The sequence below is a fragment of the Schistocerca piceifrons genome, chromosome 7 (assembly GCF_021461385.2).
Source record: "Schistocerca piceifrons isolate TAMUIC-IGC-003096 chromosome 7, iqSchPice1.1, whole genome shotgun sequence".
NCBI classification, from domain to species: domain Eukaryota; kingdom Metazoa; phylum Arthropoda; class Insecta; order Orthoptera; family Acrididae; genus Schistocerca; species Schistocerca piceifrons.
The window spans coordinates 447,398,143-447,419,672 of NC_060144.1; the positions used below are offsets into that span (position 1 = coordinate 447,398,143).

The 21,530-nt window shown below is 42.6% G+C and overlaps 1 protein-coding gene across 1 annotated transcript in view; it reads right to left on the minus strand.

Annotated features, from left to right (window-relative positions):
• The window catches only part of LOC124709001 (luciferin sulfotransferase-like), a 126,238-nt gene extending 117,040 nt beyond the window's left edge, over positions 1 to 9,198 (minus strand). The window contains exon 1 of the mRNA XM_047240635.1: positions 8,997 to 9,198. Coding sequence (XP_047096591.1) covers positions 8,997 to 9,198 — 202 coding nt within the window. The remainder of the gene's footprint in view (positions 1 to 8,996) is intronic.
• Between the last annotated feature and the right edge of the window lie 12,332 nt (positions 9,199 to 21,530).

Here is a 21,530-nt window from a genome sequence, read left to right on the forward strand (position 1 = left end):
ATTCTGTTTAAACGATAGTGAGCAGCGATAATCGATATAATCGATTCAGAACGTACGCCATCTCTGCTGGGCGAACCTACTTATAAAATTAATCTTTGAATAAAACAGATCAATTTTCGGTTGACAGTGTTAAACGCTGTTTGTGTAGGAATGGTAGAAGATGTCGAGTCGAATCAGTGTAGTGGAGTCTGTGTTAGTGGAAGTCGTACTGTCCAGTTGACTCCCGTATCAGTGTGGAGTTGAGTAATGGCGCAAATGTGGAATGGAGTAGCGATGATCAGTGACATATTGTATGAATGATTACAATGATGAGTAAAAATGGTATGCTCCTAACCTATGAATATATCTCGGAGCTCGTTACTCTTGTGAGTTATTTTTGATTACAAAATTGGAAATTGAACCACATAGCTTGTACCGTCATACTTAGGTGGAAACAGGCGGGCAGCGTCATAAGGTGTACAGAAGGTTACTCTGGATCAAAGTCAGGCATGAGACCCGCGCCCGCGTCATGTTCGTGTGTGCTGCTCCATTCTTTTGGTGATTCGTTGGCGCTAAGGATTGGGTGCGAAATAATTATGCACAATGAGGCACACAGTGGATATTTACGTAATGTTCGCATGTGTAAAGTGCCTCGAATAAGTTATCGATAAAACGTAGTCGATTTTCACCAGGTAATTTTCAAATTTTTACAAATTTTTAAACAAAATCGTTAAGAGAAGATTCCTCTTTAAGTTAGACAGCCGTCTCATACATTCTACACTGTCTAAACATAAAGGAAACTGAAAATTCGATTCCAGTAACGTCTTGACTTTTTCAGACCAGATATAACTGATAAATGTGCCATAGCTTCTCACATCCTAGGAGCAGGCCACAGTTTCAAGAAAAGCGACACCGATCACTTGCTTCACACTTACCTATCAGTTGGCCGATGCACGTAACAAAGGAACTAGAATCAGCTGTTAATAAAAGCAAGAACCAAAGAGAGATGCTGAATGAAGTGAGAAAATTAAGGAATAGTTGCCACCAATTCTTACCCACCTGATCACATAATAATTATCGTTTACTATCAGTACACTCTTATATTTGTTAGAATTTAACTCATTTCTGTAAATACGTACTCTACCTATTGCAAATTATTACTTTATTACAATGAAGCACCAAAGAAACTGGTATAAGTATGCGTCTTCAAATATAGAGATTTGTAAACAGGCAGAATACGGCGCTGCGGTCGGCAACATCTATATGAGACTACAAGTGTCTAGCGCAGTTGTTAGATAGGCTGTTGCTGCGATAATGGCAGGTTATCAAGATTTAAGGAAGTTTTAACGTGGTGTTATAATCGGCGAACAAGTGATGGGACACAACATCTCCGAGATAGCGATGAAGCGGGGATTTTCCCGTACGACCATTTAACGTCTGTGCCATGAATATCAAGAATCCGGTAACACTTCAATTATTATCCGATATCGCTGTGGCCGGAAAAAGATCCTTCAAGAATGGGACCAACGGCGACTGAAGAAAGACATTCAGCATCACAGAAGTGCACCCTTCCGCAAACTGCTGCAGATTTTAGTCCTGGCTCATCAAGAAGTGTCTGCGTGCGAACCATTCAACGAAAAATCATCGATATGTGCTTTCGGAGCCGAAGGCCCACTCGTGTACCCTTGATGACTGCACGACACAAAGGTTGACTCCTCGCCTGGACCCGTTAACACTGACATTGGACTGTTGATGACTGAAAACATGTTCCCTGGTCGGACGAGTCTCGTTTCAAATTGTATCGAGTGGATGGACGTGTACGGGTAATGAGACAACCTCATGATCCATGGATCCTGCATGTCAGCAGGGAACTGTTCAAGCTGGTAGAGACACTGTAATGATGTGAGGCGTGTGCAGCTGGAGTGTTATGGAACCCCTGATACGTCTAGGTGACACGTACGGAAGCATCCTTTCTGATCACCTGCATCAGTTCATGTCCATTGCGCATTTCGATCGACTTGGGCAATACCAGAAGGACATTGCGACGCCCCAAACGTTCAGAATTGCTACAGAATGACTCCAGCAACACTCTTCTAAGTTCCACTGGCCACCAAACTTCCCAGACATGAATATAATTCAGCATATCTGGGATGCCTTGCAACGTGTTGTTCAAAGAGATCTCCACTCCCCCGTACTGTTACGGATGTATGGATAGTCCTGCAGGATTGTTGGTGTCAGTTCGCTCCAGCACTACTTCAGACGTTGTCGAGTCCATGCCACGGCGTGTTGCGACACTCCTGCATGCTCGCGGGACCCCACAGGATGTTAGGCACATGTACCAACTTCTTTGGCTCTTCAGTGTAGAAGTAGACGGCATTGTTACATACCTTCAGGACCTTTGTTTTGCCAAAATGTCAACGCAACATTTATCCTTTTCCATGTTAATTCATGTACTGTCTATTTTGTTAAAAATGGTACCCAGCTTGTTAACAATTTCCGTTATCATAATGATGTCACTGTACATATTAGCACGTATCTCAGTGTGTTAGACTAAGTATCCTAAATATGGAAGAAAGACATCAATCGATGTTGAAAGAACATAGTTACAGAGTAAGCTGTCGTACAATCGTAACGCTACAACTCTTTTTGTGAACGGGTGCCTTTTTTCTTTAAATTTCGTGACACCAAGCGGTTTGTCCATTGCAGTTGGTTATTTTTGCCAATAGCTGAGATGCCTTGCGATTGCGATATAAGAAAACTGGACAAGAGCGACTAGGGCTCGCGCTCTGTCAATCCTGTACAAACTTAATTATGTACGTAGATAGTTCCTCTGCACAATCTGACGAGTCATGTTGGGAATATAATTGTATGTGACAAAAATAGCCGTACCTTTTGACTGCACTGACTTGAAAGCTTAATTTTTTTACACCGACGAGGGACTGTAGAGCTTAGTATTTGCATACATTTCAACTTGACACCTATACCCGTTACTGAGAAAAAGGGACTTAGACGGATAGACAGACTGACAGCAAAATGACGTATGATTAGGTTCACAGTTGTCATTTGCTTGTATATTTTTAACAGATCTCAAGATTGGGTACATTGCACAGAAACCAGTAATCCAGAAATGAGAAAACTGTTATTGACAGAGTGACAGAAGAAACTGGTTTTTTTCCTAGAAATAAGAATCTAAGTTCATTGCGTAATTATCATAATATCCAATTTCGTATCTTCCATGTTAAATATCATTGTATTATTACATGGCAAATCACTCAGGTGGAAACTAAAATATATATATGGCACTATATAAACTTTGATACAGCTGTGTTGCAATTGGAAATTGTAAACTATACTTTCCACAGTGATTTGTTCACCAGGAGTAATCCCATGCATGCAAATAACTGTAAGACTTTCAGGTCGATATTATGATGTAAATAATTCCAGATACTTCGCCACATAAAAATGCTTCTTGTGAAGATTTTTCTTCTTGCCACTATTACACAACGACCCTCACACTGCTTCGGCCAATCGGAAAGAACGGTATACAGTCTGCTGAGGAGTTGCTAGGTGACTTGAAACCGGTAATGGTGAAATTAAAAAATTTCTACCATCACAATGGGTAACTAGTTGCAATCATTTCTGAATATCTGCAGACACAGACTTGTTTGAAGGGTGAAAGGGGGCAGTCAGTCCACATTTCATGTGATTCTGAAGTTTTTTCGAGTCCTGGGAAGTGTTTTTTCTCTACCTGTGTTTCCTTATACTACTATAATGCGTGGGAGGAAGATCATGATGGAAACGAAACTGACAGATTTTTTTATCTTAATTTTTATTACATCTGATATTCAGCAGCTCTTGTACCTTTAATCACCTTTCCTGAACATGAATGATTCCTAAGTTGTATGAATGTAGGTGTAATTGCGAATGTATCCACACTGGTAGGTTCACGTTTACTTTCTGGGTTCGCAGCCTAGTAGGGCCCGGGAATGTTCAGTTTAATTGTTCGAAGCGGGCTTGGGGTGGGTAGTCTGTCTGCCAAAGCAAGACTTCCTTAAAGCAAGGCCTCGCGATTGGTTCCCTCATATTCGTGAGCATGCAAGTACATCTTCAAATTTTAGAAGTTGAACAGATGAAAAAAATTGTAACCAAAGGAACCAAGCATTGTTTCTCCTGTCTTCTAATCGGAGGAGACACCTGGTATCTCTGCAAAATTCGTTTGTCCATTGGTCACTCGCCGCCTTCGAGATATTTTCTGTCTCTGTCCATGGAGTCTAGGCAGGTTGGATTTTTTAGCCTTTCGGTGGGAATTAATTCAGATTTTCGTTTTAGAAACTTTCTATAATTCCCAAAGTCATTCGTCAAAGGTGACAATTTTGCTGTCCTTCACCTAGTTCTAGATAGGGATGACTTTGTTCATTACCTGGTCACGACTCCCTTCATATATCGTCGTCCCGATGAAGCATCGTGTTTCTTTTTGTTGTAAGTCACGCGCAAGTTTCGACGACTCTGCCTTTACTGGGAAATTGTGCATTCAGCCTGCGGTTATTCTTTGAGTATTTCAATCTTTGTGTGCGAGTACACGAGAGCCTATATTGTGTTCCTTATGTAACATAATCATCACTGAAAAATGATGATCAATATGATAAAACAATTTCCCCTTATGTAAGCACGGTGTTAGGATTTTATACGTGTTAAATGTTCATTGAAGATGAAGACAACGCTCGTTTTGTGAATAAATGTGAACGTGCAGTCAACTTAGTTCGTTAAACTTTTCCGCAATGTGCATAGTAACACGCAATTCCACTCGATTACAGCACGCTGTTTCTCGCAAACCGACATAGCTACGTTACACACCTCCATCTTACATGCTACAATTCGGAGCCTTCTAGTGTCAGAGCGCTGTAGATGTATAAACATGAAGAATAACGATAGTGAGCTCGTTTTGTGAATAAATGTGAACGTGCAGTCAACTTAGTTCGTTAAACTTTCCCGCAATGTGCATAGTAACACGCAATTCCACTCGATTACAGCACGCTGTTTCTCGCAAACCGACAAAGCTACGTTACACACCTCCATTTTACATGCCACAATTCGGAGCCTTCTAGTGTCAGAGCGCTGTAGATGTATAAACATGAAGAATAACGATAGTGAATGTTAATAACATGGATTTGTATAAAAAGGTATAGGAGTCTTTAAAGAAAATATTCGGAAGCGCTACTTTCTACTATGCCATCGTACCTTAATTAAATTTGGCGCAATGGTCTATAACAAAGCAACTGCACAATGGATATTTAACTTCTTGACTTCAGTTAATCAGGGAATGAACTTCACTAAAGACTTTCTAGTATCTTTCTCTTACATGTCAAACAAGTTGAGTTCAAAAATTTAGAGAACTTGCATTCGAGGAAAGCTACGATACTATAGTTCTGATGCCACTACCGTTTTTCTCGTTCAAGGATAATGTGGAAGCAATAAGAAAGATCACGCCACTTCACTGTTATTACCCCTCAGTTCAGAGAATCTGTTCCACTGTTAATCATAAATGGCACAGAAATAACCTTTTGTTCTTCCGCAAAAATCTCGGGAAGAATTCTGAACCATCTTGTAGACTGGATTGAACACACAGCTGCAGTGCGTAGAAAAGTGCCAGCGCCGTTTCACTCATTACAGAAATATGAAAAAGTATTTCCTTTCGAGCTTAAAAAGAAGCTCGTAGAGACACTAATATTCCCCGTACTCGAATACGATGAAGCCATTCTCCAAGGATTTCTGACGAAAGCCCACGCAGGCTGGAATTGGCGATGAATGCCTCTGTACGATACATTTGTGATGTACGCTTTTTCGACCATATCACACCAGACTACGAACAATTATCACGGCTGTGTGGCGATAAGCGTAGAGACTATCATACTCTGTATTTGCTCTTCTTCTCAGTCATTGCTCTACCTCTTATTGTCTTCTACACCACTATCTGGCAGGAGAAATACTCGTTCTCAACGACGTAAAATTCTCTCTGTACCACTGTCATATTTTCTAAGTCATTCTCTGTGTCAGAAATGCGACTTTGGAACAACTTTCCTCAAAATTTCAGAGAAATTAAATTCGTTCCAAACTTCAAAAGATAGCTAAGTGTCAACCATCTACCACAATAGCCATCTCTCCCACATGCTGTGCAGCTCGCTCTCGTTAGACCCCCTCCCCCACAACTTTTCCCTGCCCCTTGTCGGCAACGTTCTCTGCTTATATTCCTAACAATGACTGTCACTGTCATTTCAATCTTTTTCTCTTCCTTTATCCATTCCGATTCTGATAATACTAGACATGGCTTCAAATATGCTAAGCTGATCTATATCACTCTAAATACCCTTTACTATTATACACTCCTGGAAATTGAAATAAGAACACCATGAATTCATTGTCCCAGGAAGGGGAAACTTTATTGACACATTCCTGGGGTCAGATACATCACATGATCACACTGACAGAACCACAGGCACATAGACACAGGCAACAGAGCATGCACAATGTCGGCACTAGTACAGTGTATATCCACCTTTCGCAGCAATGCAGGCTGCTATTCTCCCATGGAGACGATCGTAGAGATGCTGGATGTAGTCCTGTGGAACGGCTTGCCATGCCATTTCCACCTGGCGCCTCAGTTGGACCAGCGTTCGTGCTGGACGTGCAGACCGCGTGAGACGACGCTTCATCCAGTCCCAAACATGCTCAATGGGGGACAGATCCGGAGATCTTGCTGGCCAGGGTACTTGACTTACACCTTCTAGAGCACGTTGGGTGGCACGGGATACATGCGGACGTGCATTGTCCTGTTGGAACAGCAAGTTCCCTTGCCGGTCTAGGAATGGTAGAACGATGGGTTCGATGACGGTTTGGATGTACCGTGCTCTATTCAGTGTCCCCTCGACGATCACCAGTGGTGTACGGCCAGTGTAGGAGATCGCTCCCCACACCATGATACCGGGTGTTGGCCCTGTGTGCCTCGGTCGTATGCAGTCCTGATTGTGGCGCTCACCTGCACGGCGCCAAACACCCATACGACCATCATTGGCACCAAGGCAGAAGCGACTCTCATCGCTGAAGACGACACGTCTCCATTCGTCCCTCCATTCACGCCTGTCGCGACACCACTGGAGGCGGGCTGCACGATGTTGGGGCGTGAGCGGAAGACGGCCTAACGGTGTGCGGGACCGTAGCCCAGCTTCATGGAGACGGTTGCGAATGGTCCTCGCCGATAACCCAGGAGCAACAGTGTCCCTAATTTGCTGGGAAGTGGCGGTGCGGTCCCCTACGGCACTGCGTAGGATCCTACGGTCTTGGCGTGCATCCGTGCGTCGCTGCGGTCCGGTCCCAGGTCGACGGGCACGTGCACCTTCCGCCGACCGCTGGCGACAACATCGATGTACTGTGGAGACCTCACGCCCCACGTGTTGAGCAATTCGGTGGTACGTCCACCCGGCCTCCCGCATGCCCACTATACGTCCTCGCTCAAAGTCCGTCAACTGCACATACGGCTCACGTCCACGCTGTCGCGGCATGCTACCAGTGTTAAAGACTGCGATGGAGCTCCGTATGCCACGGCAAACTGGCTGACACTGACGGCGGCGGTGCACAAATGCTGCGCAGCTAGCGCCATTCGACGGCCAACACCGCGGTTCCTGGTGTGTCCGCTGTGCCGTGCGTGTGATCATTGCTTGTACAGCCCTCTCGCAGTGTCCGGAGCAAGTATGGTGGGTCTGACACACCGGTGTCAATGTGTTCTTTTTTCCATTTCCAGGAGTGTAATTATTTCTATTATTGTCATTAGTGTCAGTCAATATTATTATTATCGTTATTCTCACTATTATTATAATATGCAGCCATGTTTAAAACTTCATTATTATTATTATTACTATTGAGACGTTCTGTAATACCTTTTGTATGCGTTGCTTCTGGTCGGATTTAATAGAGGGTCTTAAAGCCTTAATTTCGTCAGGTTAAATAAACAATAAAAAAATAAATAAGTAACTAAATATTAATCCTGTTAGTGATCTGCTGCGGTGAGCACAACTGCTGCTCTTGTTTCACAGACGAACTGCCTTATGCAGTGATAAGACAAAACATGATGATAATTTCCCATTACGAGATTGTATACCGCCTGGTGACGCGGTGAGGAAAGCATGTAGGATGTCCCAAGGGAATGGTCCGTATTCAGGGATATAACAGAAATACTCATTTGTAGTAAAAAACTTCATGCGGATATATTCTCCGTTCCGAATGGTTTTTGAAATACAACTTATTTAACGCACATTTCCGTAATGGATAAATTCGCTCCTGTTGTACTTGACAAATACTTTATTTGGATGAAATCTAACACATGACCTGGGTTTCTGGCGCTTGATTTAAGTACGTGAAAATCGTACCAGTCACTTACAAAATCCAGCAAATTTGCCAAGTAGTATACGAGATCCCGTGCGGGGTAAGCATGAAAAGCTTTTTTGAGTCAACCAGTACCACAATGGCTAAACGGGGCCATGTAATTGCCCCCAACCCGGCACATGTCTTATACGCCCACTAAGACCGATAAACAGACTACCGCGCAGGGGCAAGCCGTCAGCACTTCGCTCTCCCGACTTTTGTTAGCTTTCGTGACTGGAGACGCTGCTTCTCCATCACGAAGCTTCTCAATTGGCCTAACAAGGGTTGAGTAAGTGCACTCTGCTTGCCAACAGCGATCGGATATAACCCTGACCTTCACCAACCTAGCTAATAGCAAAGGCTGACAGTGCTTAACTTCGGTAATCTGATGGGAACCGGTGTTACCACTGCGACAGAGCAGTTAACATTTTCTCTTAACGGGTAGTAAACTTTTTTTTTCTGCGTGCTTACCTGCTACATACTAAAACCACAGAAAACAAATAAGACAATAAAGAAAGTTTGAAAGCTACTTCATTCCACTATTTCATACTGTCGACATCTTAACCAAACACACTGTTAGTTGTTTTTTTTTAAGGACTGACCGGACTTGGGGAAGGTGACCAGCCAGACGTCGTCCTCCTTGACTGGGAAGTCTAGTATGCGCTGGGCATCCAGCAGGAACTCTGCGGGCATTACGATGCCACCGGGCTGCGTCACCACGAAGCCCTCCCGATAGCGGTGGCCGAACCCGGCACTCAGAAGCTCCGCCAGGGGGTGTTTCAACGGCTCGCCCGTCACTGACATCGTCTTACTGGAAAAAGAGGAGCGATATCACTGCCGAAAAAGTCCACTTCTGACATTGCATAACTTTCTAAAAGCCTAAGACACTTTATATAGTACGATTTTGTTAAATGGTGACAAACTGCAGAACAAGGAGCAGAACGGGTGATACGGACATATAATCGGAAATATGTTCCAGGAGAGGTACACCCAAAGTACACCCACTTGAAGATAAAATATCTCTGACAGTGTAAATTTCAATAACTGAAAGCACTCATGAGGAGACACCAGGCAATTGAGGATCTCGTGCCTGTACTAGTGTTTTCACTCCACAGTCAAGAGGCTACAAGAGTTGGAGCACCGTCATGTGGTAGCCACACTACCCTTCGTACTACCGAAGGCGCGTTCTACACAAGGGGAGGCACGGTCACTGGCAGGGAGAGCAAATACGCCTGGCTTCTGAGGCAAAGGATGACTGGTCCAAGGAGGCAGTCGCGAATAATACGCACCACTCATTGAGGCTTGTGAAAGCAACACCAAGCAGCTTTCATAGGTTGTGAAGCTTGTTAAAGTTAATATTAATGATAATAATGATAATATGTGCGTTAAACTGATGAGATTGTTTGTAGTGAATTTCCTTCTACGTGGTCTACTGCCTGACGCATACAACATGACAACAGACATTTTTCTGGAAGCTCTTTGCTGAGAAACAAGATGTCAGTAGTAGTTCTAATGAAATTATACAGACATCTTTAACTTTTGTATTCCTGTCGCCATCAGTTACGTATAATATTACGGAATGTTAATAATTTTTATTTTGGGACAGAAAAACTTTCCGCACTGTTGACCATGGGATGGACAATTGTCATGAAACTTCACGAGCAGTAACATTACCCAGGGCACATTCTGGATGGTCAGCTGCAGCAACAGCAACATCGTCGATAACTTCACCAGGATATGACGCCCTCCTCTTCTAGGTGCCACACCAAGCTCACCCGGGTTTTCGATTTTCATTATTTCCTTTGCATCATTTAATGACATCGGCGCTCTCCTCAAATCATTCAGTCGGCGATGCTCTCTCAATGCAGCCCTGCAATTACTGCGGTTCACATAAAACAGCGCCGGTCTCTCTGCCCGGAGGAGAATAGTATTTAACGTCCCTCCGACAACGAGGTCATTAGAGACGGAGCACAATCTCGAATTAGGGAAAGACGGGGAAGGAAACCAGCAGTGTCCTTTGAGAGGAACTATCCCGGCAAAGGCCTTACACGATTTAGGGAAATCACAGAATACATAAATGTGGATGGCCGGATGCCGGACGCGGTTTCGAACCGTCGTCCTCCAGCATGCGAGTCTAGTACGGTAACCACTGTGCTGCCTCGCTCGTTCTCTCTCCTCGATGGCCATACTATTCACTCACGGTATGGCTTGTCAAATGACAGCGAGAATATCATACCATCATACAAACAGTGTTTAGATTCAGTTTTTCACCTGGTGGCCAAATCTGCAACTAATTTTTTCCCAGCGTCGCTTGGTTCCGCGTTGGCATACCTACTTGGCTTGGCTGCGATACGTACAGCCCACACTGAACCTCCACTACATACATTACTTACTACCTATTCAAACTGTAGAAAAGGCTGACCATTAATCGAATCAATAACATCACTGATTCAAAGTTAATCCCGCAGAAAATCTTGTACTGTCCAGACATGGCATGCACAAAGATATAGAGGGATATGAAAATAAATAGATTAAGGAAAGGCAAGCCTAAGTTTCTAGCAGTTTTAGACTTACAGAAAGCTTTTGACAACGTCAACTGGAATATTCTCTTTCAAATCCTAAAGGTGGCAGGGGTAAAATACAGGGAACGAAAGGGTATTTACAATTTGTACAGAAACCTGATGGCAGTTATAAGGGTCGAGGGGCATGAAAGGGAAGCTGTAGTTGGGAAGGGAGTGAGACAGGGTTGTAGCCTCTCCCCGATGTTATTCAATCTGTATATTGAGCAAGCAGTAAAGGAAACAAAAGAAACATTCGGAGTAGGAATTAAAATCCATGGAGAAGAAATAAAAACTTTGAGGTTCGCCGATGACATTGTAATTCTGTCAGAGACAGCAAAGGACCTGGAAGAGCAGCTGAAAGGAATGGACAGTGTCTTGAAAGGAGGATATAAGATGAACATCAACAAAAGCAAAACGAAGATAATGGAATGTAGTCGAATTAAATCGGGTGATGCTGCGGAAATTAGATTAGGAAACGAGACGCTGAAAGTAGTAAATGAGTTTTCCTATTTGGGGAGCAGAAAACCTGATGTTGGTCGAAGTAGAGAAGATATAAAATGTAGACTGGCAATGGCAAGGAAAGCGTTTCTGAAGAAGAGAAATTTGTTAACATCGAGTATAGATTTAAGTGTCAGGAAGTCGTTTCTGAAAGTATTTGTAGGAAGTGTAGCCTTGTATGGAACTGAAACGTGGACGATAAATAGTTTGGACAAGAAGAGAATAGAAGCTTTCGAAATGTGGTGTTACAGAAGAATGCTGAAGATTAGATGGGTATATCACATAACTAATGAGGAAGTATTGAATAGGTTTGGGGAGAAGTTTGTGGCACAACTTGATTAGAAGAAGGGATCGGTTGGTAGGACATGTTCTGAGGCATCAAGGGATCACGAGTTTAGTATTGGAGGGCAGCGTGGAGGGTAAAAATTGTCGAGGGAGACCAAGAGATGAATACACTAAGCAGATTCAGAAGGATGTAGATTGAAGTAGGTACTGGGAGATGAAGAAGCTTGCACAGGATAGAGTAGCATGGAGAGCTGCATCAAACCAGTCTCTGGACTGAAGACCACAACAACATGAAAATAAATTAATAACGGGCTTGGCTTTGGTCGATCTAACTGCCACCTATTATACAGTAAACCACCAAAAACTATTGCTCAATATCTTTAATATTACTAGAGAATATAAGCAGTAAAAATTATAGAAGCCTTGCTGCAGAACCAACAGTTCTACGTCACTCTAGACGGATAAAGGGTTGCTCTTGGAAGCAGACAAACCTCCTAACTCAAAGAACTATTCTAGCTCCATTCCGTTCAGCCGGCCGCGGTGGCCATGCGGTTCTAGGCGCTTCAGTCCGGAACCGCGAGACTGCTACGGTCGCAGATTCGAATCCTGCCTCGGGCATGGATGTGTGTGATGTCCTTAGGTTAGTTAGGTTTAAGTAGTTCTAAGTTCTAGGGGACTCATGACCTCAGATGTTAAGTCCCATAGTGCTCAGAGCCATTCGAACCATTCCATTCCGTTCAATATATATACCAACGATCAGCCAATACCCAAAGAAACGAGACATTTTCTCTATGCTTACGATTTGGGTATCACAGCACAAGGATGAACCTTTGAGGGAGTCCCTAAAAACTATGTCAAGAGATTACGATGACAACTCTCCCAAATCAAGTCCAACTAAAACGAAGGTTTCATCTACACAGACGCCTTGCAAACAGAAAGATCCACGTTAGCTAGAATGGGTATACCATTCATCAGACATACCTCTAAGTCAGGTCGACATACAAAGATCACTGCGAGAAAACCCGAAATAAGGCAGCTGCAAGGATCGATATCCTTAGAAGGCTAAATGGCAATAAGTAGGGCGCCAAACCTGCAGTGCTTAGAATCATCGGCTTAGCACTCTGCTTTTCCGCAGAAGAGTACGCATGCCCTGTCTGGTCGAAATCAACAAATACATTGAAGATCGAAACAAGCCTTCATGTAGCCACGAGATGCACGAAGCCCACTCCACTGGAAAATACCAAGCATCAGCTTTCAGCAGTTTCATGTCTAACATGATAGCTCATAACGAGCAGTTCAAAAAGACTATCGGTGAGCGTCATCCACCATAAGATAGCCTTCATGGATCAAAAAGACTAAAATCAAGATATCGGTTCCTCAGTTACATATTCGATGAACCTCCTATCGGCTATCCTATTTCAGAACATCCACCACACGATACTGAATTAAAGTACAAATCACGGTAGATGCTAAACTGTAGCAGAAGTGGAGTAGCCACTGTAAATATCAGACCTATAAAATTCGGCCTATTAAATCCTGATGACAATAAGCGTAACTGGAAAAATACAAAACATTCCCGTTGTCTTCCGGCGGCCTTTGAACTGGCTCACCCAGCGAGTTATAGGGGGCCCCTACATTCTGAAGCAAGATGCACCTCGGGTTACTTTACAGTATCAAATCATTGTCAGAGATAACAGGTTAAGAAAGTGCAGTGGTCGATTGGAAATGGAACTCCACAGCTTTCCATTTGTGGTCTAACACCTATCCATTAAGTCACCAAGCCACGCAAACATCGCTTATTGTACACCAAAAAATTCTTTGGACGTAAGCCCCTCCACCCACAGTACCTGCATTTGTTGTGGAATAGGGTAAAAAAAGTAAAAAAAAAACAAACGAAAACCAGCACTAATAATCGTTCAGCGCTGAACAGTGACCTAATTAGTGAGCACGTTATTTACGTGGGCCATGAACAGCAAGTGCGAACACTCTCTTTGATGTGGGACTAGTCAGTTTGACAATTGTAGTATAGATTCTCAGTAAAAAAGATGATAACATGCCCACCATTAACACACAGAGGTTTTGTGAATTCCCGTTACAAACTTGTAGGACTTGTGGAGCGGAGTGAGTACATAACATTTCGAATCGAAACCCATGTCTGGAAAAGCACCGTTTCCGTGCTACAGCCGTTTAAAGACATGTTTGTTAGCAGGTACGCAACAGGACAGTCATGGTGGGGGGTCGATACGTCGTATCAGCTGATGTCAGCTGATGTCAGCTGATGTTTCTCCTACCTCCCTGACCTGATTCGAGCCTCATTCAATTGTCTGTGGGTGTTAGAGCAGCATGGTTAAGTACACGTTTGCAGAATACACCGACTTGATCCTTCTGAAAGACGGAGCTCACGGTAATGGAAGAGCTGCTCGTCGCCTTTATCGAGATGGTTTTCCACAACGCTCGACTCCATCGCATACCCTTTTCGCTACAATTACGCGACGGCTTCGAGAAAGGGTACCTTCACCGTCAGCAAGCGTAACTGTGGGGCTCAAAGGAAGAGGCTCCACTGCATCACACTGATGAGAACCTGTCAACGAGTACACGAACAATTTACACTGAAGTACTAAAAAAAAAAACTGGTATAGGCATGCGTATTCAAATACATAACCAGGCAGAATACTGCGCTGCTATCGGCAACGCCTATATAACACAACAAGTGTCTCTCGCAGTTGTTAGATCGGTTACGGCTGCTACAACGGCAGGTTATCAACATATAAGTGAGTTTGAACGTTTTATTGTTGTCGGTGCACGAGCAATGGGACACAGCGTCTGCGAGGTAGCGATGAAGTGGGCATTTTCCCGCACGATCATATCACGAGTGTACCGTAAATATCAGGAATCCGGTAAAACATCAAATCTCCGACATCGCTGCAGCCAGAAAAACATTCTTCAAGAACGACACCAACAACAACTGAAGAAAATCGTTCAACGTGACAGAAGTGCAAGCCTTCTGCAAATTGGTGAAGATTTCAATGCTGGGCCAGCAACAAGCGTCAGCAAGTGAACCATTCATCATCGAAACATCATTGATATGGGCTTTAGGAGTCGAAGGCCCACTCGTGTACCCTTTGCACGACACAAAGCTTGACGAATGGAGTGAGTCATTTCTCCCTCTAGTGTAAGGGGTGATTATAAGGAGCGATCAAAAAGTTTTTCGGAATACCGTATAGTTCAGAATCGGTATGCCAGTCAGGAAAAATCAGGGTGGGGTTTGAGGCAATCATCTGACCGACGAACCAGGTTGAAGATACACATTTTGTTAATAACCGTACCATTGTATTCCTTATTGATCGTTGACCTTGTGGCAAGAATTCATGGCGCATTATGCCGTTAAAGTCGAAGAACAGAGCGAGCATAATCTTCACATTTCACCGCACTTGTCCAACTTTTTCCCGTCTGGCGATCCAGAATGCTTTCACTGGGACGACTGAGCCTCAGTTTCGACGTCATATCCTTAAACCCATGCTTCATCATCAAATACAAAGGGAGTCTTCGTTGTAAGTGTTTGTTTTAAAATTGACGCATTTCGTGTCAGTGGCATATCTTTTGAATTTCTTAAACAGTCACTAGTCCAGAAGTAAACACCATAAGATAGCCTTCATGGATTGGGAAAGCGCAATCATCAAATATAAAATCGGAAGCCAAATCATGGAGAAAATCGGTATGCTGATAGACTTGCGGTGAACAAGCATATCGCAAAATGGTGATGTTCTCTGCAACGTACACTGCCTTTTTATTTGAAAATTGGATTACTGCTGCTGGACCATGCCGGAAATGTAGTGGACAAACACATCTTGTTTCAGCACTTTTCATGACACATTTCAGTAGTTCTGCTTCGTTGCTGACTTCATCTAGTTACTACAATGCCACTTGCATTTGGCATCGTTTTCAGTCCAATTCCAGCAATTCTTGTTCTAATTTCAACAAATTTTGTTCTAATTTCAACAATTTTTGAACAAATTTTGCTGTCACGCGTTTCATACTAAATACATCCTTAACAATGTCTGTGATTCGGCGATCAGTTGTAATCATTTCTTTCACTCTGCCCACATTTAGACAGTTGATAATGTGGTGGGGCGACCTGAGCGTTCGTCAGTTTCAGAATCTTCACAGCCTTCTACGAAACAGGTATACCACTCGTAAACCGTTGTTTTGCTCATCAGGCTCACGAAAAGCAATATTTTAGATTTAATCCTTTGTCGAGGAAAAATTTAATATAAACACTCTGACAAGAAAAATTCATAAAACAATTCTAAGACGCGTTTCAAGAGTTTACACTATCGTCTTCAAGTGTAACAATGATATTGTGTTACATATTTGCTACTTGGACGTTACAGAAGCGTATAAGAGTCATTTGTTAGCATAATAAGGCACAAAGATTATAAAAACTCAATCACCGTTTGAAATTATTATGCTAACAAATTCCTATCAAATGTATTTGTAGCAAAATGAAACAACAACAAACAACCCGCTGCATACAGATAGCAAATATGTAAGACAATGTCACTGTTCCACCTGAATACGTGAGTGTTACCTCTCCAAACGCATCGTGGGATGAAATAAAAAGAGCAACTATCGCATATAGTTGTTTTATTTGAACTTTTACTGTCATAAACAATCGCAGCTCCTTACTAAAGCCCAACATGGAAGACATAACGTTGAATTCTCTGATTCGTTTTCATAGAAAACAAACGTAATCTTTTCGACAGCTGACAACAGGCTAAATCTACATCTTCACCACATTCCGCCAGCCACTTAAAGTTTTGTGAAGAATGTCTGATTGTATAGACATGTTTCAGACATATATCGCACCACAACAACGAAAAAATCACACGTATCGGACTAATTAAAAGTGCCCGTTACTCTTAGAAGACACTTCGCATTTATGAATATTACAGTTGGTTTCTAAGTCTCATTGGTAGTCGAAAACGAATTTAGTAAACCTGTAAGTGTACTGTCAATATGCCAAATTGTTTGAAGAGCTGTCTAGAAGAAGTCCTAGAGTTGATAGCACGAATTATCTTAATTACCTCCTTCTGTGTAATGAATATTTTCTTTGTCAACGACGAATTACCTCGGACATCAAGTTGTAGGAAGTTAGTGACTGAAAATGGGAAAAATTCGTCAGCCTTCTGACAGTTTCATCACAAAAACTGATATTATCCGTAAAGTAAAACTCACATAGCTTGGACGTGTATGATCTGTAAAATGTGCCTCCAAGTTCAGAATATTAACAAAGTAAACACCTAAGAATGGGGAATATTCTATTTCATTTATTTCCTCCCATGCGTTATTCATTATGGCGTGGTCAAGTCACGTGCAGTAAGTAACTAAAAGTACAGCGTTTCATCCAAATACAGTGACAATACATTTGCAGAGAATCATCTATTAGTTTTCAAGCAAACAAACGTTGGAGTTTCTCCATTATGCCTGATTATAATACTTACACCGCCAGCAAAAAGAGATACTTCTACTTCTTGGATGTACAATGGCAAATTTATGAAAGAGAAGATCTAATACCGATCCTTGTGGTTATCCTGTAGTGATTATTCCCCTTCTCAAGATCCTGCTACAGCACGTATTGTGCTGTATCTGTGTTCAGTGACAGCCCATTAGCACAAAAATCAGCTGTAGATGAGAAACTCGGCAGTACTTACGCCTTCTACTAGTGCATGTGTCTCGCGCTGGAAAGTTGGACACTGAGTGGGGACCGGTTTACGAGACTGAGCAGCATACGCACGGCTATATGTACACGCGGGAGAGGGGGCCAGCTCAGAGATTCCCTTGGCCGAGAACCAATCCCGCCTCGATCTCACTTCAGGCCCACACCGGGAAAGAGGATAACCTCTCCAGGAGAGGGACTTTACTCCCGTTTCGTAAGCAGCTGGCGCGGGGCGATACAGATTAAAGCAGCCGCCGTGGCAGGGTGCACAGTTCTCAGAGCTACAACAACTGCGTTCTCAGGCTGTCAGGCCCAGAACTGCGCTATTCGCGAGTCGCTGATTGCTCCCAGGCCTCGTCAGAGTCGCGATAATCGTTGGCACAACAAACAGGGAAAGTCGAAGTTAATCGCAGAATGATTTACTCCCAACCGTTATTCATTGTGGTGTCGTCAAGTCTTGTACAGTAAAGAACTCTTGAGTATTGTGTTTTATCGAAATACAGCGACAGCACGTTTGCAGAGAAAGCCTTGCGCTGCAATTAGATGCGGAGACAGTTACATGTGAAATTGTAACGATATAGCCTCACTTTTGTACAGACATGTCCATTGATTTGTACCATCTCCTACTTAACATATTTTCAGTTTATCTGTACTAGCAGCGAAATATATTGAACCTTTGTACAACTAAATAAAGTACTAATATCTACTCTGTACGGTTTCCTGTAGGGAAAGTGTCAGCTTCGTACTGTCACATGAACTATGTTTCGGAACTAGATTTTTAATTTTTGTTTTGTATCCGCTAACTGTCGATATGGATGTAATGGTATGTTCCAATATGTATATTTTGTGTAGTTGCATGAGAAACAGAAATAACTTTATTACATTTTAAAATAGGGCCATAGTAATTATTTAAACTCGAGATGCAGCTTAGGAACTTTGATGTTGTTGTCGATAGTGGAAGTTGAAGAGTCGTGTGGCATTAGTGTGGTGCGGGAAAGACTCCATAAATATCTAGATTTGAAAGAGCCAGTACAGATCCGATGGCTCTACTGGAAAACGCCTAATGTTGGGTATGGTACACTGTAAGAGGAAGAAAAACAGAAATAACCGGGCTAAAAACAGAACTGTCGATGATGTAGAGCACAAGGCTCTTGTGTTGCGTCCTGATGTTGACAATTCGTTGACGTTGACCGTAGCCAGTCTGGCGATAGTATAAGGTAACAAATGATAATTGCTGAATCTAATTATTTCTTTCTGCAGAAAATAGAACTTGAAGACTTACTTTACGATACAGGGAGAGCGAAATGATTTCTATTGATATGATTATTATGAATTTTAAGGATACTTATTGACTTTCGTATTTATTTGGTAACTGGAGAAAGTTGGTTCAAGTGACAGAGTGACCCTTACCGTACACAGAACTCGACGTACGTTGGAATGTGACAGTTTAGTAGTGAGTTGACGAAACCAGTGAATGTGGATGGACAAAAGTTAGACGTTCAAATGGTTCAAATCGCTCTGAGCACTACGGGACTCAACTTCTTAGGTCATCAGTCCCCTAGAACTGAGAACTACTTAAACCTAACTAACCTAAGGACATCACACACATCCATGCCCCAGGCAGGATTCGAACCTGCGACCGTAGCGGCCGCGCGGTTCCAGACTGTAGCGCGTAGAACCGCATGGCCACACCGGCCGGCAAGTTAGATGTGCTGACAGTCTGATCTATACTGCAGTCTGAGATCTGCGTTCGATTTGAATGCGATAATTTTCTTGTGAGCTGCTGAAGCCAACGAATTTTAACAGTACAATATGATTGCCTTAATAGAGTGACGTGTAGCGTAGCCCAAGATACACTTTCGCCATTGCAATAACCTACTTACATGTCTTATTTCTGATTTTTCAGAAAATTCCGATGTTGTGGTTAAATTCTAAGAGCGCAAAGTATCAGCTAATTTTGTATGCAGACCACAGGGAATTAGGTACGACTGGCTCAATCAGAACCTACATCTGTCTCATGATTCGTCTCGTTGACACTTTATGATTCGTCACGCTAACCATTACCAACCTCCGCCCACAACGGAAAAGTTGCCGGCAGTGTAAGTACACTTTTACCTATTTATTTTGTGTGATAAGCTCCGAGTTCCTGAGAACGGGCCTCGCTGGACGCTGAAGATGGTCTCCATATTAAAGGATGAAAACGACGTTACACCCCATAACTTTGTACAAACCTATTTGCATCATCTTTCGGTCCTGCAACCGTAAAAAAAGAAAATAAATAATATTACATGATGCAACGAACGCTCACACAAGACAGCAAGCTGCCAGGAACTGTAGCACGTAGGATTGGCGGAATACCGTAATTGACTGATGGCATAACACAAAGCCCCACTGATAAGACGAAATACGAAATCCATAACATCCGAGGGAATACCTTTTTATCTTATGGTTGTCCAGGGTTGACGGCCCATGGCTTCACGATAAGAGTGTGGTGTCTTTTTTAACTTTGTAAAAATCAAACAAAAATTTTGCGTAATATTTGTTTATATGATTTTCATGACGAAGCAACAAAACGAATGAGATACGCTGAACTACTGTGCTGCATCAGTGTTGCCACCTTCTTCACACCCGGCAGAAACAATACAACGCCATTCCGGAAAGCGTACATCTACAGCTGTCGAAGTGGATGTCTGCTACACCCGTCGATATTGTGCCAAGAGCCTCGGCACGTGCTGAGTGATCCGCTTCTCACATGGTCGCATGTGACATCGTTGTTATGGTTGCATGGGGGCTTAGTTAAATATGACTGAAAATATTTTTGGTAGCTATTATGTCCGTTTACGCTGTTTCGTAAACGGCTGGCCCTGACTAGTATTATTACGCTATCTGACTGCAAAGAACAACAACAAGAATGAAATGAAATTTTTCGTTGACACAATTAATTAATTAAGTCCCCAGCAACTATAAAACCTACTAAACCAAGCACAAGTATCACTGTTCTGTATGTGGAAGTATGACTCAACGCACATCTGGCACGGTTCTTCTTCAACAAGACAAGAATTTTTAAATACCAATTTTACTGACGTGATAAAAGAAAATTACAAATACTATAATCGCGTAATGAAAGCAGAGTTACACTCTAATACAAGAACACAAGCCAGATGCTTTGTTGACTGAACCTGTAATGATGCATTATTTCAGACACACACATAATAAAGAACATAGTGGTTTTTACCTTTATATATATTGACGAAATTCACTCTGATCATTACAATATCTTCATTAGAATAACATCTGCTATCTCTCCCATCAAATAACTGGATAAAACATGGAACAAACACTCCTTACTACAACATCTCGACAAGCCTTGCCCACTAGCACATCTCAACACGAACTGTCTTCTGCGAGCTCTGGCCACGCACTGACTTCTACGAGCTCTCAACAAGCACTGACTTCTACGAGTTCTTAACAGGCACTGACTTCTATGAGTTCTTAACAGGCACTGACTTCTACGAGCTCTCAACAAGCACTGTGGAGGCGGCTTAATAATACTCTTTGGCGCAATCTCTGGCGCAGTGGCTCAGTGTAGCCACCTTTCATATGCCCCTCCTCCACAGGCCAGAATTTGATGGTATTTTTGCCAGCATTGGTGGTGAAAATACCACCAAATTCGTCCAGAAAAATACAGACAAAAATAAAAGATAATATTAATACCTAAATATCACATAATTAGTTAAAATTTTGGCTTTGCACTGACCTTTCAATAACCTAATATATGAAACACAGTAAGCAATACAACTTCTTTTCATACATGTGGCTTTACATAAGAGTTCACACAATACACAAAAAATCAGTTTATACAAATGTTCACATAAAATGCTTTCAATGATTAGTTTATACAAAAAAAAGACACCAACAGGTGACATCTTTTCAGTAGAAGCAGTCTATCAGTGGCACCCAGTAAAGTTTAGCAGGTACACCCAGCAACAAGTCACATTAGTTCAGTATAAGCAATCCATCAGAGGCACCCAGCAATGTTGAGTAGGTGCAGACAGCAACAAGTGACTTCATTTCAG